Source organism: Filicampus tigris, chromosome 20 (assembly GCF_054856515.1).
Source record: "Filicampus tigris isolate MCC_2025a chromosome 20, RoL_Ftig_1.0, whole genome shotgun sequence".
NCBI classification, from domain to species: domain Eukaryota; kingdom Metazoa; phylum Chordata; class Actinopteri; order Syngnathiformes; family Syngnathidae; genus Filicampus; species Filicampus tigris.
Genome location: NC_141236.1, coordinates 5,303,981 through 5,327,722, shown reverse-complemented (window position 1 = coordinate 5,327,722; position 23,742 = coordinate 5,303,981). Strand labels below are relative to the sequence as shown.

Genomic DNA, 23,742 nt, shown 5'->3' with positions numbered 1-23,742 from the left:
AAAATCTATGTTGTTTCTTTAGACGGCATGCTTTCGAGAGGAGCGAGACGTGTTGGTAAATGGGGACTCCCAGTGGATTACCACCCTCCACTATGCCTTCCAGGATGATAACAATTTGGTAGGCTGCAATAAGAGTTGTTATGTTTACATGACATGTTCCAAGCTTCACGTAATAGTCTTTGTATTTTTCGGACCATGAGGCGCACTTAAAATCTAAAATTTTCCCCCAAATTACGTTTGCGTTGTCATTCTCATTCGCATCTACTCGCTAGCAGGCGAGGAATACTTCCTGCTTCTGTGTCTTAGAATAATGGGAAATGTAGTCCTACTAGCCCGATTTGCAGCGCCGGTACCCCCAAAGCTTCCGGCTGCATATATCCAACGTTACAATGTGTGACCGGACCGACGCAAGGTAAACAACACAGGTAGCTTCCAGTAGCTGCCAAGACCAAGCAAAAAATGTGAGATAATGGTGAGTGTATTGACTTGTTGACAGATCTTGAACTGTCAACCACGACAGCATTTATCATTAGTCAAAGTAATAACACAGCCACCGGTCACCAGATTGACTTCCGATGTTCAAATGGTTTTTTTTCGTCTGTCAGAGGAGCCCCTCCTCCGCCCGAAGCAACCCCCGGTGTAATTACACGGAGAGGAAAAGCAAGCGATACACGCGGCGCTACCCGATAGCATAATCGCGCTAAATCAATCAAATAAACAGACGGTACAATTAGAACAAACTATTTCACACACAATGCTTCACAAAAATAATGCGCCCTATGACCCGGGGTGTCTTATGTATGATATTTAAAAAAAAAAAAAGAGACCCTTTCATTGATATTGCGCCTAATAATACGGTGCACCCAATGGTCCGTAAAATACGGTAGTCTTTACTCGGTCTCTTTTTGCACCAAGCAGCTCCATCTGTCACTTTCACCAGTTCACTCAGCAATCCACGTTTAGAACACAATACTATCTCTACAGTATGGCAGATGACCTGCCAGCTGCTGACCTGCACATTCATTTACTACAGCAAAGCACAACATGATGAAGTATTGCAGGAAATCAGGCAACACAATTGCCAATTAACATGAATCCAAAGAGTTGTTAGACTTGCAAACCTTCCATTTTGAAACCATAGCCATCATTCGCCATTTAACCTGACAGTCTGTCCTGGCTCTCTTTCTCCCTTTGACCCAGAGTTTAAATGCCGGGACTGCTTGTCATTCCATTTCCCACATTCTCACAACAAATACTTTACCCGAGACACTCCCAGAGACTCTTAAGACTAGACACCACTGCCCTTCCAGTTATCTCATTATAGAAAGGGCAAATTGTGTGTACATTTTTCAGCACTCACATCCTCTGGTCCCATCTCTAGTAATAAATGAGAAGGGAAGGGGTTGTCTGTCTTGAGTGGCTTTACTTTGGCTTCTGCCCAAAAAAATAAATAAATACAGTCCCACATAAATGTTAGGATGTTTTGCCTCCCCCCAACCCCCGCACTACACACTTGTCCATCTTAGTCCTCTGTCACTGCAATTAACACACATCTCTAATGTTGTTTTAGTACCTGGTCATGGACTACTATGTGGGTGGTGACCTGCTTACATTGCTCAGTAAATTCGAGGACCGACTGCCCGAGGATATGGCCAGATTCTACCTGGCCGAAATGGTGCTTGCTATCGACTCTATTCACCAGCTTCACTACGTTCACAGGTAAGGCGCAAGTGCAACACAGGACGAAACCCGGTGTTTCTTAATTTATTCTAGAAGGTTTTCATTGTTTCTGTTCTTTGTAATACTCGGGCAACTCCTGGTCAATAAAAAAAAAAAAAAAGGTTTTGGTACCCTGTCAGTAAGCAATGAGAATCTAAACACGGCATCGTTCATTTTTAGACTATCAACGGTTATTTGTGACTATACTGAAAAGATTCCAGATTTTTTTTTTTGTTATGAGAATAAAGACATAATTTTACACATTGAATGTCATAATTTCCACACAGGTGAAACCGTTTAATACCAGCAGCTGCTCTGTGCCACTTGACAGAAGTCAGGAATGAATCATATGATATCATAAAACATTTTTGCTTCTAGTTGATGATTCAACAAAAGATTTCAGGTCAAATGTTTATATGGTAACATTCAACCATTACAACACTCATAATGGTGTTGATGTGCCTAAAAATATTTGAGACTTTGCAAAGTGCACCTTGACAAGATCCTCACGACTCATTTTCCAAAACCGTATTCTTGTTTCAACTTCATTCTTTTCATTCTTGCCCTAATACTGCTTCTGAGTAGACCCGAAGATAAAAAGGAGGAATAAAAACAGCGTTTCCATTGTCAGCATCCTTTTAATCACTGTTTTCTTTCAATTAGTCAATCCTATTACTGTTTTCTATCCCTTGAAATGCCAAACATATCACATGTGCATTACTGCATGTGTGACCCAAGTGTTATTTTATGACCCTTTTCTTTCAGTACTAAATTGGATGTAATAAAAATGACTAATCACCGATAGTTTAACTACCCAGCTGCAGGGATTGTTTGATTTGAGAATCAAGTCGGGGAGACAAAACACTAACTATTCTAATTCTCCAAAGGGGGTTAGAGGGTTTGGCTTGAAACTGAGCAGAGGACAAAACAAAACATGTTGCAGCCGGACTGCATCGCTCCCGGCTGCTTGCTGCTGCCGCCTCCGCCACTGTATTCCAAAAATGAAATGGTTTATTTTCAAATGGCAAATGAAGAGAAAGAGGAGGGGACTGGTGGGAGAGAAGAGCCACTTGATGATGACAGTGTAATCAGGCAAATCAGTGGCTCCAGATAGTCAAAAGGAAAGTTGTTCTTTCAACCACAATGGCGGTACCTGTGGTTGCGCTATTACAGAAATGCTCTGCACGTGCATGTGTGTGTGTGTGTGTGTGTGTGTGCGTGTGTGTGTGTGCAAATTATACTTTCATTTACGTATGAATGGATTTGTATAATGTATATAGGGTTGGGGTTACAGTCATTACATTTTGCGCTTAATGATGCACAAAAATCCCAATTTGATACGGACCTCGTCTTTGAGTTACTTTTTGGTTTAGTGTCGGAATAAATGCTGAAACTAAATTTGCAATCAGGGGTTAAACCGACTAGTTGATGCAATGACTTAACCACTCTACAATGTCAGTTACAGCTTGAGCACAATAAATAGCCAGTCTCGTGTTTTGGCAACAACGCAATCGCCTTGCAGAACCCACCAGGTAGTGGGCGCCTCAAGTGTATGCAAAATGCAAGCTCCTCCTGTCGATGATGGTTTGAGAAGGTGCATAAAACGATTGGAAGATGCATCCGTCCCAGAAAGCAAAGCATAAACCCCATCAGACAGCGGATGTGCATCTTCACTGAATGTCAAAATTATCCACACTTTCAGGTACATGTGTGTATAAAATGGTATCCAGTATATAAAAAAACGATTTTATTCTTAAGTGCACTTGAAACTTAAACCATCGGAGGGGGTAACCCACTTTTATAGCGTGGAAGCCCACTGTAGTACAGAATGTACTATAAACACAATGACTTGGAAAGGACTTCTTTGTTTTAACATTTTCTATGTGTGCTTGCCAAGTTCACTGTCATCCTTGTCAATATTAGCTTAGTGAGCTTAAATGATGGTTCAAGTTTAAAGTGTTGAACACTATTTCATATTTTGTACCACTTGTGCAGTACCAAGGAAGTCTGACATTGCAAAAAGGGACTGTCACTCTAAAAACAAAATTTGAAAATAAATGCTGTGATCCTGCTTGTGCATTGCCACAATAGTGCTGACAGGCAGCTAACTTAGTGTCTAACTGGCTAACAAACCAACTGTGCTACGATGCAAGAAAGCTTGGAAATCAATCACAGAATGAAATGATCTTGTGTTTAAAAATACTGGGGAAAATCTCTGATTACTGAGTTGAGAATTTCTGTGGTCACACTGGGGGATTGCGAGCCTCGCGTTGGCCACCTCCGCCGTGTAGTGAGTGACAGCTGCATGGGACATTTGATATGAGACAATTTCAAGTGTTTCACTGAGCTATTAGCGCAATGCTTGTTCGCCAGTAACAGCAAGTGGAATGCTGCAGCCCACCATCCGGTTCCATGTCTGTGCCCACACATCAGGAATTTGACACGCTTATCTCACAGGTTTAAAATTTACATGAGAAGCTGATTGTGTTATCATGTTGTTTCGGGTTGCCATAGTTTGTTATTCCTATAGAGAGTACAAACCACCAGCATGGGTCTTTTTAATTGTAAGACATTACGTTTCGAAGGCAGATTGGGTATGTTATTTACTACGTTTGTTACTGGCCTTGCTTCAAGTTTCAATTGTCACATCCTCTCCCTTTGACTAGATAAAAGTGGCGCCTTGACTCACGAGTTAAATTTGTTACGTCACCACACTTGTAACTTAGATAACTAGTATCTCAAATCCAATATCGTCATTGAAATGAATGGGAATTCCATTAATTAGTTCCAAATCCCTAAAAAAAACAACAACAAAAAAAAAACACGTTTCTGGTCGGCCCGGTTCACGTTTGATGGAAAGATGCTGACATTAAAATGTAGACACAAATGTAAGAATAAAGAAACTGAGCGGGGAGCCGCTAATTGTATGTTGTAATCTTGGGGCCGCTGTGGGGGCTGGTAGGAGTGGCAGACATGGAAGAGTGGAAGGAAAGGGAAAGGAACATGAAGGGGGGGATGACACTGTTTCCATTGAAGTCCCCTTGTGGACTGCTTGGGACAATAATGATGGGGTATGAGAGGTGTGTGGGTGTGGTGTTGATATGTCGCCCTATGTACTCACCCTCAGCTCCTCCCCTCCTCTCTGTATTTTATGTCCGTGCCTTCATGAGAGAATTAGTTTTTTTTCTTTTCTTTTTTGCAGAGGGTGGAGTCAGCCAGACACATCCCTTGAGGAGGGTGTGTTTTGCTGGCTGGTCCCATCTGAGAAAGTGTGTTCATGTGTGTGTGTGGGTGCGTGCATAGGATCTTGCCCGTGTGTGCGTGTGACACTGTATGTGTGTGTAGCAGCATGAATATGAGGATGTGTGTTTTCGTTCTGGTTGTGGCGTGTCTACAGATGACGTCAAACCTGTTTCCTATTCTCATGACTAAAGTAAAGGACAATGCAATCACCCTATAAATTAGAAGCCCATGGTGGTCATTAATTAGGAAACCATTCCTTCTCTTCATCCACCCAACAGACTTTATTCAATTTCTATTTGCCCTTGTAAAGGTTGCAGTTCCAAAGTAGATCAAAGATGGTTTCCCCCTGGGTAATCACAAATGAAGTCTCCAGGGATCATTAATGGTCCCACTCTTTGTTTTGCAGGGACCCATCTTGAAGCCTTATTTAAGACCTCAAATTTTAGTGTGGCCTTAAAATTTCAGATGGATGGTAGTGGTATTATTCGTAGACCAAATTTATCCAGGCACAGATTGACATTGATGTGGATGACGGAGACAAAATCAAGCATGGATGGAAGAACACCAAAGCTTTTTGTTAACCGTTGGCCAGCTCCCATGAGAGACTAAATGTGTACGAGTCAAATGAAGGGTGTGCGTTCGCACGTGCATTCAGTGGCCAGTGATCTGCGTGGCCTCACAGAGGGGCCTGACAAATGTTTCAATAGCCAAACCCACGATGGCTTAGCGCTGCCTAGCACCACATCTGTCCCGTGTGGGTTTGTGTGGTGAGCAAAAGGCCTATTCTGCCAGAGTGAGAGGAGATGTGGGGGTTGGTACTGAGGAGGGGTTTGCCATGTGTGGACAGATAGAGGAAGAGCTGCGCTGATGACAATGTTGACTATTATTCCAGTCCTTTAGTCATGAAATATACTGTGTCCTGTGTGATAGTAATCCTTTGTGAGTGGAATCTGACCACTGCGGAGGTTTGCATGTGTGTAATATGGTAGGTTGTTTTATTATTGATCAGGACCATGTGTTGCTTCGTGGCTCGCTGATGTATGAGAGAATGGCTTTATTTCTCTGTGATAACTGTTCATATTTTAAAGGCACTACACTTGAGCATTAATGCTTCAATCAATGCTCTGCTTTGAGATTTTTTTTGTAAGCCTGTTTTAGGAATAGGAAAACAAATAAAATCTTATTTAAGTGATGCACAACTACTATGTTCTATAGACGAATACCGGTAACTGTAAAATAAATATTCCGAATCATTGACAATTCTGATATTGAAAGGGGAAGTCAACCCACAATTTCTTATTTTATCAACAATATTATGTTCTTGCCCCACTAGCCTAAACTTGATATTCTGATTAATAATGCGTTCGTGGAGTATGAGTTCAGCAGTAAAATCCACCTCTTTTTGCCCATCTCAGGGGCGGCCATTTGCCACTTTTCTGTCGACTGAAAATTGCATCACAGTTCACACACACACAACCAATCATGGCTCAGCTTCAGAAAACAGGTGAAACGTAATCGGTCGCTACCTGAGTGACAAAATGGCTGCCCCCCTGAAATGGATAAAAATCGGTGGATTTTGCAGCTTAGCTCATATTCCACAAAGACGATATTAATCAGATCGCCATGTTTAGACTAGTGGCGGCACGTAGAACACATTATTGTCAAGAACATTTTTGTGAGGACTTTGCCTTTAAAGATTCGGCCCTGTCAAATGCAGAGCTGGTTTCAATGCCCCCCACCCTACCCCGTGTCAAGTGGTACCAGAGGTCACACAGTCAGAACAATTGCTTGCCTAGATCCATGTGAGACATCCTTGTCTGTGCAGCTTCCTGTGTGTGTGTGTGTGTGTGTGTGTGTGTGTGTGTGTGTGTGTGTGTGCATGTAGGGGTGTGCGCGTGTGTGTGCGCACGTGCGGGCGTGCATGTTTATTGTCAGGCTGCAACCAGATGGCCCTCCCAGATGGATGTTGTGTCTTAGAAGAGCTTACCTCCCTCTATTCTAGTCTCGATGCTGCTCTTTAAGACCACAGGAGTCTTGTGACACACTTGCCCAATTAACTGGACTAACTAGCCTAGTATTAGCTTCTCCTTTGCCGTTGCCATTAAAATGTGTGGAAGCTAGGGTGTGCTGTGTGCATCTGCGTGCGAGTGCACGCATAGCCGGAGGCGTTTGTGCTGCAGCCATCGCTGGTGAGCTCCTCACATCAGTCCGGTAACGTCTGATTAAGAAAAGATGAAGTGGAGCTGCAAAAAGTACAATTAGGGAGAGTAAACACAATTTGACAGGATAAAGATGTTATAAGAAAACTGGAGGGCTCTGTTTTTAAAAGAAAATGTCATCTTGCAATTCAGCACACAATATCATTCATGACTTTGCATAACTTTGTGGAACTGCTTGTAGAGTGAAAGAATTTAATATGATTATTATCTGGTGAGGATTTTTTTTCGTGCTTTTCATTATCTGTTAAACGCCACCCCAAGTAAAGGCAACTGCAGCATTTAACATTTCAACATTTCTTCACGACTTGTTTCTGCTCACTTTTGTGTTTAGCTTTTGGTGTGAATTGCTTATTTAATCACCTCTTTGCTGTTCTGAGTGGTTTTTCCAGTTTTCACTGTGGTGATCCCATTAAAGTTGGCTTATTTCAGCTTGAAAGTACCTAGATGAAAAAGATATTCAATCAATATTAGTGATTTCACATCCTGTGTTGATGCTGCACAACAGCTTTGTATGCACTGGGATTGAGTATTGTCCAAGTCAGAAACTTTATTTACAATATCCACTTTGGAAGCAGCATGCAATCCGGAAATCATGTCGGGTGCTTCAGGGTCTACAGAGAGACTTATAAGTGATGTGATAATATGCAGTATATTTTGAATTACAGCCAACTTGAATGTGTTTACCTTACATATGTGGGAAGAGAATTCATTTGTACCACTACAACCGTCAGCCCCTCAAATAACATAACGATTGAACTGGACAAAAACTAATAATTGACTTGACTTCTGACTTTGGCAACATGGTCAACCGATTCTCAAAATGCATCAATGTACATTTGTACAGAACATCTAACTTTTACTCCAGACCTTGTGTATTGGGCTGTGTCACAGTTCAGGGTGCTAATAGGGGTCACACACACTTACAAGACTGACACTACCCTCTGAGGAAATCTGTGTAATGGTCAGGCATTGACAAGGCCTATATTTAACTATGCATTATTCATAGCGGTGAGTTCCGGCAGCTGGATCATGTCGATTTTTAAGGCATAGTACTAAGCTTGACTGGAGGGGGCCATCATTGGAAAACAGCTGAATGTCTAATTCTATCCGGGCTCCCTCAAGTAACACTAGTATGGAGTAATACACTGTAAGTTTAGTGACTGGACTAGAACTGGCCGAACTGTAGATCCGGATGGATTACCCCATCATTTGTGATGCGGGTAAAAGCATGACTAAAATAATATACCATTCTGTAGGTCAGCGATTCCCAACCTTTTTTTGCACCACGGGCCAGATTCACATAAATGAATAATATGACGGACGGTGGAGGAATAAATAAAAACAAGTGTATTCAAAGTTCAACTACTTATGGCACTGAATGTAGTTGTTGTAATAAGTGGGAGGCTTGCGCTTGCTTTGGTCACCACAATTGAAGAAAGTACTGCTTCAGAAAAAATAGGATGTTGCAAATGTTAGCAAGATATGCTCTGCCTATGCTGCCTTGACTTTAATCCAGGCTTGTCTGAATGCCGGGTGCTTGCTCACCCATGTGCAGAATCAGTTTTGAAGGCATCATTGCCTCGTTTGCAAACCTATCGCTACATTTGATACAGAGCAGGCTTGGTGTGTGAGAATCACCTCTAGCGCTAAACCCGAATTGTAAATAGGACAGCTGATATTGTCTCCGAAATGCAACTTTCTTTTTTGCAAAATTATTGGCTCTTCTGCCTCATAATTGACTTTTTTTTTCTCCCATTCTGAAGGTCTCTTTTTTTAAAACGGATTTTTGATACCTCATGGGTTTACATTTTTACTTCTGTATCACATGACCAAAACGGGTTTTTTGACATGTACTGAGGCAAAGGCGGACACACTTTATTTTTTAAATGATACCTCTTGCAGGGTCTCATGAGCAATACAATAGTTTTTGTTCAGTCTCTTTGTGTGGCCTTGTCCCAAATAGCCCACGGAATGGTAAGAGGACCGCGGCCCGGTGGTTGGGTACCATTGCTTGTAGGTTAAATCTTGTTGGCTGGAAAATTCATGCGCTACAGTTTGTGGGAACTTAGGCGTTTCAGTTACTGTGGCCCATCTTACTTAGAAACAAGCAGTTTCCTTGTAGTTGTCTTTTTTTAGTCATCTTTTTTATCAACACAAAAAAAAAAGCTAACTCGCCACTTGAAAGTGGGAAAGTACGGTACTTGAGTTGATGCAAAGAGAGGACAAATCTCACCTCAATTTAACCGCAGTAGTGGTAACTTCTACTCTATATTCTAATTAATCCTGCTGACATGACCTACAAGCAATATTCTAAACCTGTTCTTGATTGTAGAGTTGCAAAAAAGATGTATGTTGACAAGGCGTTTATAGTGCCGAGTGCTCTGTGTAGAACTTGAACAATGTTAACAGAATTTTCCATTCAAATAAATGCTTATTATTGGATTGGACTTTGGGTGCATTCCTCTATCGATATTTTTGCATTTTCACCCTTAATTTCTTCATTCTCTCTCAATCTTCATTCAGGGATATAAAGCCTGACAACATCCTGCTGGATAGGAATGGCCATATCCGCTTGGCTGACTTTGGCTCCTGCCTCAAACTCATGGAGGATGGAACGGTATGCATTTACCATGCAGCTGCAGCTGCTGTTCATTGTTGTTTTTGTTGTTAAAGCATTCAAATATATGCTCTATTCGGATGGAGTTGAGAGCTATAGTAGACATAACCCCAAACCACAGGTAGGTCGATTGTTATCGTCAAGTAACTGCTGCTGTTGCCTCCTTCAGTCCAGATTAATTAAATGTTGGTTATTTACCTTGGGAAATTTTGAATTAAAATTGGAGCAAATCAGTTTTTCTCGTCATAACCAAGAAATGCAGGGGAATCAAGGAATTTAGTCTAAATGTTCTAGGCTGGAATACCAATTCACATCAACAGTGGCTATACAAATAAATATTAATTCAGTGTTTCATAGGAAAGCAATGCATTTTACCATTTTTTTGTTAGTTTATATAATGAATGTTTTACTTTTTCTAGGGGAACCACTGAGAATTCTTTTTTTTTTTTTTTTTTTTTAACAGCTGTAAAGCCATTGATATATTTTTTATGCTTAGATTTGGAATAGCATGTGCAGCGTTACCACATTTCCACATGTTTCACATGTGGAAATAAAAGCAGTCAATGATTTTTAGCTTTAGTCATCATTTTTAATAGAGACTAACTGCCGTTCTTCTGATCATCATTAACAGTATTTTAAGTTTGGTTCCCCTTTATATAAGACTTGTAGTCATTGATTTTGTGTTGTTCATTCCAGGTCCAGTCCTCCGTGGCTGTGGGGACGCCAGACTATATCTCTCCAGAAATCCTCCAGGCCATGGAGGATGGGAAGGGCAAGTATGGACCTGAGTGTGATTGGTGGTCCCTCGGCGTCTGCATGTATGAAATGCTTTATGGAGAGACCCCCTTCTATGCCGAGTCCCTCGTGGAAACGTATGGCAAAATCATGAACCACAAGGTGAGCTGATTTGGCAGGACACCATTTTGTGATTTGGACGTAAATTCACCCAAACTGCGCTGCTTTTGCCATAAACATCATGTATGTTTTTCCAGGAGCGATTCCAGTTCCCACAACAGATAACGGATAAGGTTTCAGAGGAAGCAAAGGATCTCATACGTCGGCTCATTTGCAGTCGAGAGTACCGAAAAGGACAGAATGGGATTGAAGACTTCAAGCAGCATCCATTTTTCGCTGGTATAATCGAGTTCTAAATTTGTGCATGATAATTAGGTGGCATTCCTCATAAATGTTAATACATTATCCTGTAGAGTATGTGGTGTAGAGTATAAACAGATTGCAGTGCCTTTCTTGGAAAGTACCGTACTGTTTCAGAACTGTTGAAACAATTGGCACATTTTTCTATGCTCCTGAAGTTTATCGGTTATCTGTGATTTCCTTAATATGCAGGTATTGACTGGGACAATATCCGCTTGTGTGAGGCCCCTTACATCCCTGAGGTCAGCAGTCCCACAGATACCTCCAACTTTGATGTGGATGACGACTCTCTCAAGAACTCAGTAAGTGTGTGTGTGTTGTCAGAAGGCAAAAAAATTGTCACCTGATGACCCCATGATTTCTAGCCTTCTGTAATGTATTCTAGGGATGGCAAGATTAGTCGACTATTCACGATCGTGTCGACAGTTAATTTGATAATCGTCTGCGTTTATTTTTTTTAAGCTTTGTTTTCTCGCCAAACTGCCTCTGAATCTTTCGCGCTGTAGCTGCCTTTCTGTCCTTGACGCTCATGCTGTAGCAGGTATCCGGGTCAGCCATGACGTAACCGGAAAAACTGCATCATGCCTCACCGCTGACAGCGGAGGTCTAACGGTTTTGAGCATTTACCAAAAATACTAAAGAATGTAATGCGAAAGGCAACACACGACAGTCATGCAGGAACATATAAAGAGGAAGCACGTTGTGGCTGATTCCATTTCTGATGAAGAGGGACAATCGTCTCTGTAAGCTTTTACAAGTAAAAAAATATTAAAAAGACAGAATATCACCGTTTTAATTTGCAGTTTCATGTATAAACATAATAAAACATGTCAGGAATACCGATACAACCAGCATGCAGCAGAACGTCCATTGCTATCTGTTTTGTCATCATGGTATTAGTCCAAACAAAAATACCTTTGTTTGTTACCTTGCATTTGAAGTGAACAAGAAACTAAAAAAAGCCCCAAAAGTAACCGGTGACTAGTTGACTATCAAAATAATATTTTGTGGCAGGCCTAATGCATTCATTGTTTTTTTTCTACAGGAGACCATGCCCCCTCCCTCTCATACTGCCTTTTCTGGCCACCACTTGCCCTTTGTTGGCTTCACCTACACCAGTAAATGGTAAGTCAACATGTGAAATGGGTTTAGTTCAAAGACAAGTTAAAAGTAAGTGGGGGGGGGGAAACTTCTTTCCTAATAAACTGATGTTCACATTCTCACTGAAGCTCTATCCGTGGGAAAGCCACCCTTATCTCTTCAAGGCTCAGTGATAATGGTGTTTTCCATCCACTCTTTCTCTCCTTCCAATTCTCCCATCACTCTTTCACTTGCTCTTTCAACTCCAACAGTTTTGCGTAATGTCACCGTGACCAGTCCGCAATTCCACTTTCACCTTCTTACATGATTCTGACTTTACTTGTGAGCATGAAGTTACCTGGCTTAATCTTTCCAAATAAATGTATCAAGTCAAAATTTTGCATCAAATAAGTTGTGACGACGAAGTGTCAATGTATGCTTTATTTAAATGTTATTTTAGCATTCAATGTCAATTATCCTTTCACCAACTGAAGGCAGTCTATTTGTTGTTCTCACTAGAGATGAAAGGGCGGCAATTGCCAGCCGTACCAGCCAAAAGTGCCCTAATTCCACATCTTAGGGAGCCACACCCTCTTGATTCTCATGAGAAAGTCAGACTGTTGAGTCACAGAGAATATTTTTAGTCCCTGTGATTTCCTTGTTACTGATAACCTGGATGAATTTACAGAATTGTACAGTTAAAGTAGTTGTATTCTTTGTTCATTTGTGGGTACATGTATTAGAAGATTCTTGTTAAAAAAGTTTTTTTTTCTTCTTTTTTTAAATAGGCACTTCATATACATACATTCTGTTGTGTGTTTGAAAGTACTGCCCAAAAGACAAATGCTTATTCAACCCATTCTTTACCATTTTCCTCCTCTTAAGCACAATCTCTGATCGGGGTTGCCTGCGGCAGCTGTCAGGTGCGGCAGGCAAGGCGGGTCAGGAACAACATGACATAGATGTTCAGCGCAGCTTTAAGGACAGCCTAGCCGTTGAGGCCTACGAGAGGAGAATCCACCGCCTGGAACAGGAGAAACTGGAGCTCAACCGCAAAGTTCAAGGTGAGGGAGGAGGTCATACTACTACTAAAACATGTATACAAAGAAGCATAATACTGTGTTAATTAGTGTTCACTTGTAACAGACATTTGAGCTAACGAATCCAGGGTTGGTGCTGGATCATGAAATCTTATAGCCAATATGGCTAAACAGTATAAAATCGGTTTCGCTGCTACGTGTGCCACTCATGCATGTGCACGGCAGAGACATTGTGGCCCAAATAACACAACACACAGCACTTCAAGGAAGATGTATTTTTTGAGGTTGTGGACATGGCTTGATGGCTAACTGCACGTTGTAGTGGTAAAAATGGGCCGAGTTAACTGGATCGCAACAGAAGTGCTACCTCGCTAACACTCACGAGCATGCCCGCCGCCACCAGCAGATGTAAACAACTGGAATGAAGCGATGTTGTGATTTATACTGAAACCAACCGTGTGTCATTGGCTGCATGGAGGATATGGGGATAACTGTATGCAATTTGCCTACGGACATGTTTAATGTTTATTTTATTTATTTTTTGCATGTATGGACATTTATGCTTAGTAGCCAGGTTCCCCCAGTCCAATTCTAGCCGACTAATTGGGCTGTTCGCCAATGCGGCAAGTGTGGGAAATATTTACCTTGCCACTGCCCATTTCACCTCGTCTTTGGCGAGGTGGCGAACCCTGAGAATCTCTCTGTTGAAGGCTATATTGACATTGCAGATTTGTCAAAGACGGTTCAAGCACGTCAGCACCCAACTGGTGAAGGCCCTTTGAGTGGCAGCAAGGAGGTGGAGATCAGGAGTCTAAAGACCGAGATTGACAACCTCAAGAAACAAATCGCTGGTAGGACTTAATGATATAAATCTTGCTCATTTCAGGTGTGCAAAAATGTAATCCTGTAATACAGCAAGTACAGTGTTTGAGTTGAATGAGTTTCCTGGATTCTTTTATTGACTGTGTGTGTATGACAGATTCAGGTCAACTGGAAAAACAGCTTGAAGATGTGACCATGGCTCGTCGAGAACTAGAGGACTCATCCAAACATGTCAAGGTGTTAGAGAAGCAAATAAAAAGTCTCACAAGGGACAATGAAGACCTGCTGAAGGTAGTACCACAGTTGAATGGTGTTGTATATTATACGTAAGCGTTATTGTTCCAACTGTATTCAGGGCATAAATTGCATCATATTGTTTACTTTTCTTTTTTGTGGCTAGGACCTCGTGGAATCCAACGAGAAGGTGAAGTCGCAGTCAAAGGATCTGAAAGAAGCTCACGGTCAGAGAAAAGTGGCCATGCACGAGTTTTCAGAACTCAAGAAGGACCTCTCAGACCTCAGGTATAGCCTCAAATTAAACGGATTTAACACGAGGCCATTTTCAACTGAAAAAAGTTAACAGCAGTTGTTTATACGACAACAATGTTTTTAGCCTGAAAACACAATATTGTTACAATTTTCATGTCCATGCCGTCGAGTGTCAATTTATAGCGTATGTGAAAATGGAAATTGATGTGCAGGTGCATCTTGAGTTTTTGAAACAGCAATGGTAGAACACAGAACTCACTCTTTATTCTTAACATTTATTTGCAATGTTACTGTCAAGCAGAGTAACACAGGCAAAGTCACATAATATGCCCGAGTTTTCTAAGGAAAGTTTCGTCTATATGGACGAGCAGCTCGTGTATGCGCATTTTAAAAAAAATTGTTTTTGATTTTTATTTATTTTTTTAAAGATTCTTTAAAAATGCCAGCGACGACTACTGGCGTACATTTTTGAAAGTCAAAGTGAACAGCAATCAATTTCATTTCACTAGTTAGATTTGTTCGTCCACTATGTTTTCTCACTTTTAACTTTTATCATTGACTACATATGACCAACCCCACAGGTCGGAAAAGCAGCAACTTTCTCGCCAGCTGCGTGACAAGGCGGAGGAAATGGAGAGTCAAAATCAGAAAGTCGAGGCTCTGCGCCTTGAGGTGCGAAAGGCTGAGAAGGCCAGGAAAGAGGTAGAGTAGACTCCCTGTGGTTGCTAATCGTCTCTTTACACTGATTGCTGTACAATTCCGTCATAACTCACTTGAGTAAATCTCCGAATAATTGTAGACGTTAGAAATAATTTGTGTAGTAACCCAAGACCCTATCAATATTTGATTGCTTTTTTTTCATGTGTAGATTGTGTCGGTAATTTCCAAAGTCATTGACAGAAATAAATGTTTAATCATGTAATTAGATGGAGACTCAGATGGAGGAGCGCACAACAGAAGCGCTTAAAGAGAGGAAGGTGAAAGATCGTAATGAGCAGTACACCCGACAGCTGGAGGGGGAGCTGGAAAGGCTGAAGGTAATAGTGATAAACATCATCCATCACACATCTGCACACCCTTGAAACGCCATATGCTCACTGTTCCAATCATTGTCATTTTGCATATTCAACTTTCCATTGCATTATACAAAATGGTACGCAGCTTGTCCTCACAAGTTTGTTGATACAATACAATACAATACAACTTTATTTATAGTCTCCTTGAGTGTCCAAATTTTGGGAGGCATTTTGTAGACCACAGATAGAAGTATAAATAGATGTGTAAAGGTCAAAAACAGCTTTTAAATCTTAGAGTCGCTGATTTATAATCCCACAATCACTTTCAAAATGCTTCAGGTCATGTTAATATTTAATTTAAAAGTTAGTTAACTGCAATGTCACTGTCACATTCACGCTCATCGGAGATTGTTGGGACCGTGTAACCTTGTTCATCGCTCCCGTTTTTTTTCCCAGGTAAAACAAGTTGGCTCCTTTGCTGCCCCGACCCCATCCAACCAATTCCTGGGAGTGGGCCGTCTGCGGGGTGACCTGGAGAAGAAGACCCACCTGCACGAGGAGGAACTGTCACGTCGAGAGGTTCAACACAGCACTGAGTTGAAGGGTTTGCGCAAGGAGCTACATGACGCCGAAGGCCAGCATCTCGGCCTGCAGAAAGAAATTCTGATGCTCAAAGACAAGCTAGAGAAGACTCGAAGAGAGAGGTCTTTCATCCTTTTGTTATTTTTCGTATTTTCTGTGTTTACTGTCCTTGGATTTATTACCTCTATATTTAAGTGACAGCATTGTAACGTCAAGTCCACATTTTTAATGCTGTGAGGGTTTATGGCTTTGCAGCACTGTATAAGTTGCCTTTCGGTGATAAATACAAGCAATCTTTACATATGCTCATATTTTAATCGTGTCTAGTAAATGCATTGATTTAATTTCAATGTATTATACTTTCAAATCACAGAGGGAAGTCTATACAGTATATTCTTAGTGCATGGATTACATCACACGAGCAGCCGAGTTACGCACACGCGAGCAAGGGAGAGTACAAGCTGCAAAGCGATTGATTTGATCCAGCTATTACATCATCTCACTCATAATAGTTGTTCTCATTTTGGTTTCTACTGAGCCATTGGTCATGATGAGTATTAGAAGTGATCTACTCCTATTTTCAATTAAAACACACAAAACATGAAGCTGCTAATCTCAAATCTGATGGAATTGATGGATTAAAACAGCGTGCAGTACACCGCAATCTCAAGAGTGAGATTGATGAGCTCACTGGTACAAGTGACTCAGTCAGTGCGAACCCCATCGTTCACATTGGCAAAATGCGAGAGTACCGTCTATAGCCTCTCATTTTGATCTGCACTGATGGAAACGTCACTGTCAACAAATGTAAGTTGTAGGAGTCCCATTCGTCCGTTACATGAATACGCCACCTAAGGCAAGTACACAGTAATCAAGATTCCAAAAATCTTGAAATTGATCGAATCAGAGCAATCTCTGAAAATTAATTACTGCAGTATTTATGTCATGGGAGGGACTCAGACAGGTGATCACACTGAGCTTTTACTCAATTTTGTTTTTGAGAGATTTTTTTTTATGGATTTATTTTTTGTACTCACGTGCCTGAAAATTGTGCTTGCGGCCCCATTTCCCAATATTGATCAAGCAAGAGCGACAAGAGCTTATTGATTCTTGTTTATTATCGTAAACCCATCCTTACCTTGTGTAGTAATTAGTGTATGTACAATATGTCAATACATCAATTAATTTAATTTGGTTCCCGGGGAGTAACCAAATTCTTAATTTGGTTCTTAAGGGGAATAACACTGGGAAGGCATTCACTAGCCCTACCTATCAAAATCTTTTTGCCGCTTAATTTAAATGATTTGCAAGTCCTTTTCAACCCATATTAAAATGAATACACTACAAGGACAACATATATGATGTTCAAACTGAAACATGTTTTTTCCAAGTAGTTACTCTATGTTCACAAATATCTTGGACAGGGGCATGCTACTCTAAAGCAGAATCGTTGATGGTTACGTTAACCTTCATTCGATGTGCATAGCATAGCAAACTAATACTTTCTTGGAGCATAAGTTGACCAACCATCTTAATACTTCTTTTTAGCTGGCTCATGTCATAGGTCATTTTTTACTTGCCTGTGAAGTGCGACGCTGAGAGGGTCAGAGCTAGCAAGTCCTTTACTTCGACATCACTTATCCATCCGAAGGTGTTTGATTGTGTTAGTACGCACAATACAATCTTATTGCAAGAGTTGCACTCATTCAGCGTACGTAGGGCACGCACACGCTCGTGCGTGCACTTTTTCTCCTGTGGTTTGGCATGCCTTCTCCTCTTTGGCGGACAAGGTTCACAGAAACAGTTCTTGTGTACTGAAAACATTCTTCCGTGCTCCAAATTTCCTCTCATGTGCTTGTAATCTGCACACAGAATGCCGGGGTCGGGGGTTTGCTTCCTGATTTATTCATTTTGAATCAATATATTGACCACAATTTCCATTGATATTGATAACATGTATATTGCGATATATATTGATCTTGAATTATTGGATGGTCTTGAACCAGGGTGCCTGTGGCAGGTGACAATATTAACCACTTAAATTCCGCACTAAACATTGAGAAACGTTCTTAAACCGTTGGACTACTTGCTCATGCAGTTGTTCACAAACTTCACAAAGTAGTGAGCCTCAATGTTCCAAACACGTGTTTATTTTTATTTATTTTACTGCATTTCTCAACTTGTTCCAGTCTTTTTGTTTCCAATGCCCCAGTTTTTTGTAATGTGCTTCAAAATGAGAGAATGTTTTGAAAAAGAAAAAGCAGCATTCATCAGTTTGAACATTGTCTTTGCAGTGTACTCAATTTAGTATGGGTTTACTCAACTAACAGGTTAACCAGTCCTTATAGGCCCAAAACTGCCCTATATGAATATAAAATGTTCAGACTTTCAATCGCTACTCACTGTGGCATATAGCGAGTAAAACTGAACCAGTTTCGCCAGTTACCTCAAATAAGATGCAGTGGGTGTTTTAGATATCGTCACAGTCAAGTGGATTCTCCCACCTCCTAGATGACAACTTTTCAGGAAATTAAAAAAAGAATTACAATTACCTGAATTTCCAAGCACGCTTTGGTTAAGTTGGTATTATACCTACATACTGTGTTGATATCATATCCGGTTCACACTCACAACACCCCAAAATTGTATTGGGTCGCTAGTTCATTATGCTATTAAAAAACACAAATTTATTACGCTATCATTGATTAAAATACTGAAGTAGAATTTGGAGCCGCCGGCCACAGCCATCCTTTTCATAAGCTTCTCTCACAACAAGCCCCCGACCATACAAATGGTCTTTAGCTTCCATTCATCCTTTCTCTGCACCGCGTACCAAACAAATGCCTGTTACATCATCTTCCGCAAAGTTTTTCAAAACTTTGAGTGATACAGCACATAGATTTGATACTTGAATAAAGCTTACTGAAGTCATCAATTAGGCGGAAATGAATCAGTGCAATCTTACCTTATTATGCCGCATGACTTTCTTCCACAGGACGAGGAAGTAGCTATTATCACCACTTTAAATTGGTTAATATTGCGTAAAAATAACAAGTGAGGCTACACAGATAATGTACTACTTAGGTTTCAACCTAAGGCGCTCCAAAATCTGCCATAACTTCAGAAAACAAGTGAGTCTGTTTTGGGGCGATTTTTTTTTTTCTACAGCCTTTTTTTTTTTTTAAGTCCAGAACTATAAAACAATTCCCAGTGCAAACATTGGGGTCATTACAGAGGACCTTAACAGCCTCCGGTCGCTGGACTATATCCCACGAGGTAATTGCGGAGCTTTTCCCATGCCGGAACAACCAACTAGCCACCAGCGATCGTATGGGCTGGCAGGCTTCCGGACGCTGTGGATCGTCTTGCTTGGTGTTGTCGTCGCGTGGGTTCTCATAAGAGACACTTAAGTCAAAGTTATTCGTTTATTAAACACAGTGGTACAGACATTTGAGCACATAGTTCCTTCTACTTACAGCTACAATACTTTGTGTTCCTGAATAACACTAAAAATACACTTGCTAATTTAAATGACACTGAGCTGTTCTGTAAATTGTGGCATCGAGCCAGTAATGGAATGAAGGCACTTATTTGTTGTAAAGTAGGGACGATGTGAGTCATGCTGGATGTGCAAAGTGGCACTGGGCAACGTTTTAGCCACGCTCAAACAATCCGGAAAATTAAAATGGTGAAAAACATTTGACGCTATATCGCCTTTTGAGTTCTCAGCCCTTGCACATTTTCAGTAATTATCTCCAAACACCAATCATGTATTTAGAAAGAAATTTCTAAATTCACTTCACAGGGTCAGAATATTCCAAGGTTTTCACAACATCACAAGTTTAACAGTCTTGTCTTTTTTTCTCCTCAACAGTCAAAATGAGCGGGAAGAGTTTGAAGCCGATTACAAGCAAAAGTTTGAAAGGGAAAGAGTTGTGCTTACTGAAGAAAACAAAAAGCTGTCCAGTGAATTGGATAAGGTAAGATATTTCAGAAATGCACCCCATCGGAGGGAAAAAAAACTCCAAATTGAAGTTTATCTTGTGCTTTAGCCATTTCCTCTAACTGTCTCAGACAAATAAATCAGTCCCTAACCTCAGGTAACCTCTCTGGGCTAGCCCAAATGTTTTCATCACATTCTTCCACCCCACCCCCTCACTAACTATGCCAAAGAAATCATTGGTCAATCGCCCACTTAAAAGCATCCTGTAGCCTCCGACATTGTTCAGTGGAATGACACTCTGGATTCTGCTGAATTACTAATTTGGAAAAAGGTTCTCCGGGGTTCAAAAAGGCCTCTACTTTAAATTCTTATAATAATATGGGGGAGATTTTTTTTTTTTTTTTAACATTTAGAATCCAAGAAGGTAACAAGGTAATAATTGATCGCTGTAGTCTTTGCAATTTCATTTTTTTTGGACCTGTAAACTAACAGCATACTTACTGCATGAGCCCTGAAATTTGTTGACTTTAGTGGCCCAAAGCACTTCCCAAACCTTACCGTGGCTTCGTTATCTTGACTGTCGTCAGACGCTGCCGCTCCCGAGCTTGGAAAGCCTCTGCCAAATTGTATTACATTATACTGTATTAGTGTGAACATTACCTCACAGACCTGACAGAAATAAATAGTGCTTAGTAAGTGAGGCATTTGATCAAACAATAGAACAGTTTGCGATTTGTTATGTCTCTATGGTTACATCCTCTTGCACAACACACATGAAAGGAAGACGGCTCATTCTTAAACAATGTAACTCACTTGTTGAGTGTCTCCGGTCATGCAATCAGAAAGTTGTCAAGACCTTCAACATTATTCAATGTCCAATTAAACAAATCATTTCAAGGCCGAGCCCCTTTGCTTCTGGTAGCAGATGTTCATTGTTTGAAGTTTTGATTTATACATGAATATGACCTTCGTTGTTTTTTTTTTTTTCTTGCTTTAGAAAATGTGATGTTTGAAATGATGCACCTGACTTCACATGCTTATTTCCTCAGCTAACAAGCATGTTTGAGAAGATGAGTGTCTCCAACCGGCAGCTTGAGGAGGAGATGAGAGAGCTGGCTGACAAAAAGGAGAGTGTTGCTCACTGGGAGGCCCAGATCACGGAAATCATCCAGTGGTGAGAAACACACATTGTACTTAGGAATTATTCTTCATGGACTCATTTGTGGGTGCTCTCCTCATCCCCCAGCCAAAGCTGAGCGGGAATTCACTTTTCCGATTGCTCAACACCTGGCAGGAGATGTGGTTCCCTCGGACAGCCAAACCAAAGAGCCCTTCGGCTAGCCTAGAGCACAGATCCCGGGGTCCTTCATTTGGGAGAAAATGAATTCGCTTATCTATCCTTTCCTCATTGTGGGCCTCCTGCTTCTCAACATGCGTTAGTCGTGACAATAGTGTGATGGAGTTCCTCCCCTCAATCAGCTGTCCGCAATCGGCCCACTTCTCTGTCAAAATGTCTACTGCACAGAAATGCCAAAGCAGCAGTTGGGGTTAATCAAATAGCACGTTTCATAATTTGTACATTGTAAAGAAGCCGACACCTACTTATGGCTGTGGGATGTAATGTTGAGCACAGTGCACAGGTTCGTGTTTCAATATATATTGGGGCATAAGACAGTTGTCCGGATATGCTGTTGACCAGTATGGTCGTTAAATTGTCCGACAGCGGGTCAATTTGCCAAAGCACTTTTGAACACAGCTAGGCAGTGCTGCTGCAAACAGTTTGTCCTTTTTACTCATGAAGTGCGCGTTGCCTTTCAGTGTATTGGTTTCCACCTCACTGTGTTAATGCTACATTTTTTGCATACCTCTAAGGATCATGAGCTGGTTGACCCTCCCTCCTGCTCAGATCACTTCCCTTTGCAGCTGACACCTTGCCAGCTGCTTGGCCTCCCTCTGTTGGACAAGCCTGAAGTCCTAGCATAGTGCTCATACTCGTGCACACGCTCACATATTTAAAGGGCAAGTTTGGAATTTTCATTGGGAATCCTCTAATTTTTATTGCCCCCTGGTGGATGCATTTTCATATTTATCGGTGCAGCTCTTAGGGAAGCCAGAGTTAAAAAAGTAATATTGCGATTATGTCAGCTATTTTTCTTGATAGATTATGTAAAGTGTATCTACTTTCTTTTGGTTATCCCTTTCCTAATGAAATATGGTTTCCGCAGGGTGAGTGATGAGAAAGATGCACGCGGCTACCTGCAGGCTTTGGCCACAAAGATGACGGAAGAGCTGGAGGGCCTGAGAAATACCAGTCTGGGAGCGAGAGCTACGGTAAAACACTCGCGCTTATTTGACATGTTAGAATCATGTCCAATGTTTTTTTACCTCCGTCTCCTGTGCCACAGGACATGCCTTGGAAGATGCGTCGTTTTGCCAAGTTGGACATGTCAGCCCGCCTGGAGTTGCAGTCCGCCTTAGATGCTGAGATCAGGGCCAAACAGAGCATTCAGGATGAGCTGAATAAGGTCAAGGCTAACAACATCTCCACGGAATGGTACATCCATTTTTGATTCTTGGTGTATTTATCCTTAGAAATACGCAACTTGTGAAATGACGCTTGTCCTTCCACATTCCACCAGTAAACTGCAGGACGTCGAGAGTAGAAATCAGGAGCTCCTGGCTGAGATCGACAGGCTGAAGAAAGAGACAGAGGAGCTGCGGTTACGTAGAGGTGCCAGTAGATATTTGCTTGGATATGATAGTCAAAAATCTACTTGGGCTACAAAAAGGAGCAACTTTAGTTTGATGTAATGATGACAAAGACAATGATCAATATGATGCAGATGATGTCATTTTCAGTTAAGCAAGTAAACAGAAAATAGATATATATTGCTTCAAAGTGCAGTTAAGCATTCAAACAAACTTTTAAAAAAAAATTCAGTCTTCCTTTAGTTTTTGTGCCAGGAATTAAAGCATACGTTTATCACATTTTATTGTTCGGTCATATAAAAGCCCTTCTGAGAAGCAATCCTGTGACTGATAGTTTCAGAAACAACATTGCATTATTTGCTCTTTGTCCCTAGTTTCATAACCGACATTGTATTTTTTGCCCCGTGTCCCTAGGTGTCAAGCACCAGGATTCCCAGAATTCTTTCTTAGCGTTTCTCAATGCCCCCACCTCAACACTTGACCAGTTCGATGTGAGTGTTTGTCAGCTCATTAGTGTAAAATAATGACAGCTGCTAACAATGCATATAACAGCTACTATATGTCTATGAATTCATTTTAAAATGTTACTGGGAGAGTCAATAATGGCCACCATTTTGTTCTCAAGTCTAATTTGCTTCATTTATTTTTGAACAGCCAACTTTTTATTTTTTTTAACCTTTCCATCTTTGTATTGTTACATTGTTTGTCCTTGCTTTGTTTTTATACATCAGGACTCTTATTCCTCTTCTTCATCTTCTTTAATTGAGTTTTGGGAAGACGTAAGTTTTCTTAGTTAGATGGAAGTACTTGTTTGTGTTGTAACTTTACCCTAACAGCTGAAAAGGGCGGTGTAGATGTGTATGTAAGTCCATGCTTGTTTGAGTGTAAATGCAACTCCAAGTAGAAATCCTTGTAGTGATTGACATTTTGCAGTACCGGTTCTATTTAGTCAGTCTATGTTAATTAATATGTGTGAATCGCTCCGCTATGGCTTTCTGGTTGTGGGGATTGGTTTGAACTGCACCACCAAGAGTTCAGTGCATTTTTATACAAACGTGATCCACCCCATTTTCCAGTCATAGATATTTTTTGCTAAAAGCTGACCGTG

At 41.0% G+C, this 23,742-nt stretch overlaps 1 protein-coding gene across 5 annotated transcripts in view; it reads left to right on the top strand.

Annotated features, from left to right (window-relative positions):
* The window catches only part of cdc42bpab (CDC42 binding protein kinase alpha (DMPK-like) b), a 61,787-nt gene that overhangs the window by 25,959 nt on the left and 12,086 nt on the right, over window positions 1–23,742 (top strand). For 3 of the 5 annotated variants that reach the window (XM_086018614.1, XM_086018617.1, XM_086018618.1), the window contains exons 4-23: window positions 23–118; window positions 1,571–1,719; window positions 9,705–9,798; window positions 10,495–10,695; window positions 10,791–10,932; window positions 11,146–11,255; window positions 11,999–12,078; window positions 12,919–13,097; window positions 13,802–13,924; window positions 14,053–14,186; window positions 14,296–14,417; window positions 14,966–15,086; window positions 15,311–15,421; window positions 15,857–16,104; window positions 19,857–19,962; window positions 20,975–21,099; window positions 22,151–22,256; window positions 22,331–22,479; window positions 22,565–22,656; window positions 23,049–23,125. In XM_086018614.1, coding sequence (XP_085874740.1) covers window positions 23–118; window positions 1,571–1,719; window positions 9,705–9,798; window positions 10,495–10,695; window positions 10,791–10,932; window positions 11,146–11,255; window positions 11,999–12,078; window positions 12,919–13,097; window positions 13,802–13,924; window positions 14,053–14,186; window positions 14,296–14,417; window positions 14,966–15,086; window positions 15,311–15,421; window positions 15,857–16,104; window positions 19,857–19,962; window positions 20,975–21,099; window positions 22,151–22,256; window positions 22,331–22,479; window positions 22,565–22,656; window positions 23,049–23,125 — 2,565 coding nt within the window. Of the gene's footprint in view, window positions 1–22; window positions 119–1,570; window positions 1,720–9,704; window positions 9,799–10,494; window positions 10,696–10,790; window positions 10,933–11,145; window positions 11,256–11,998; window positions 12,079–12,918; window positions 13,098–13,801; window positions 13,925–14,052; window positions 14,187–14,295; window positions 14,418–14,965; window positions 15,087–15,310; window positions 15,422–15,856; window positions 16,105–19,856; window positions 19,963–20,974; window positions 21,100–22,150; window positions 22,257–22,330; window positions 22,480–22,564; window positions 22,657–23,048; window positions 23,126–23,365; window positions 23,414–23,742 lie in introns of all 5 variants that reach the window. The other 2 variants (XM_086018613.1, XM_086018615.1) reach the window with 1 other exon arrangement.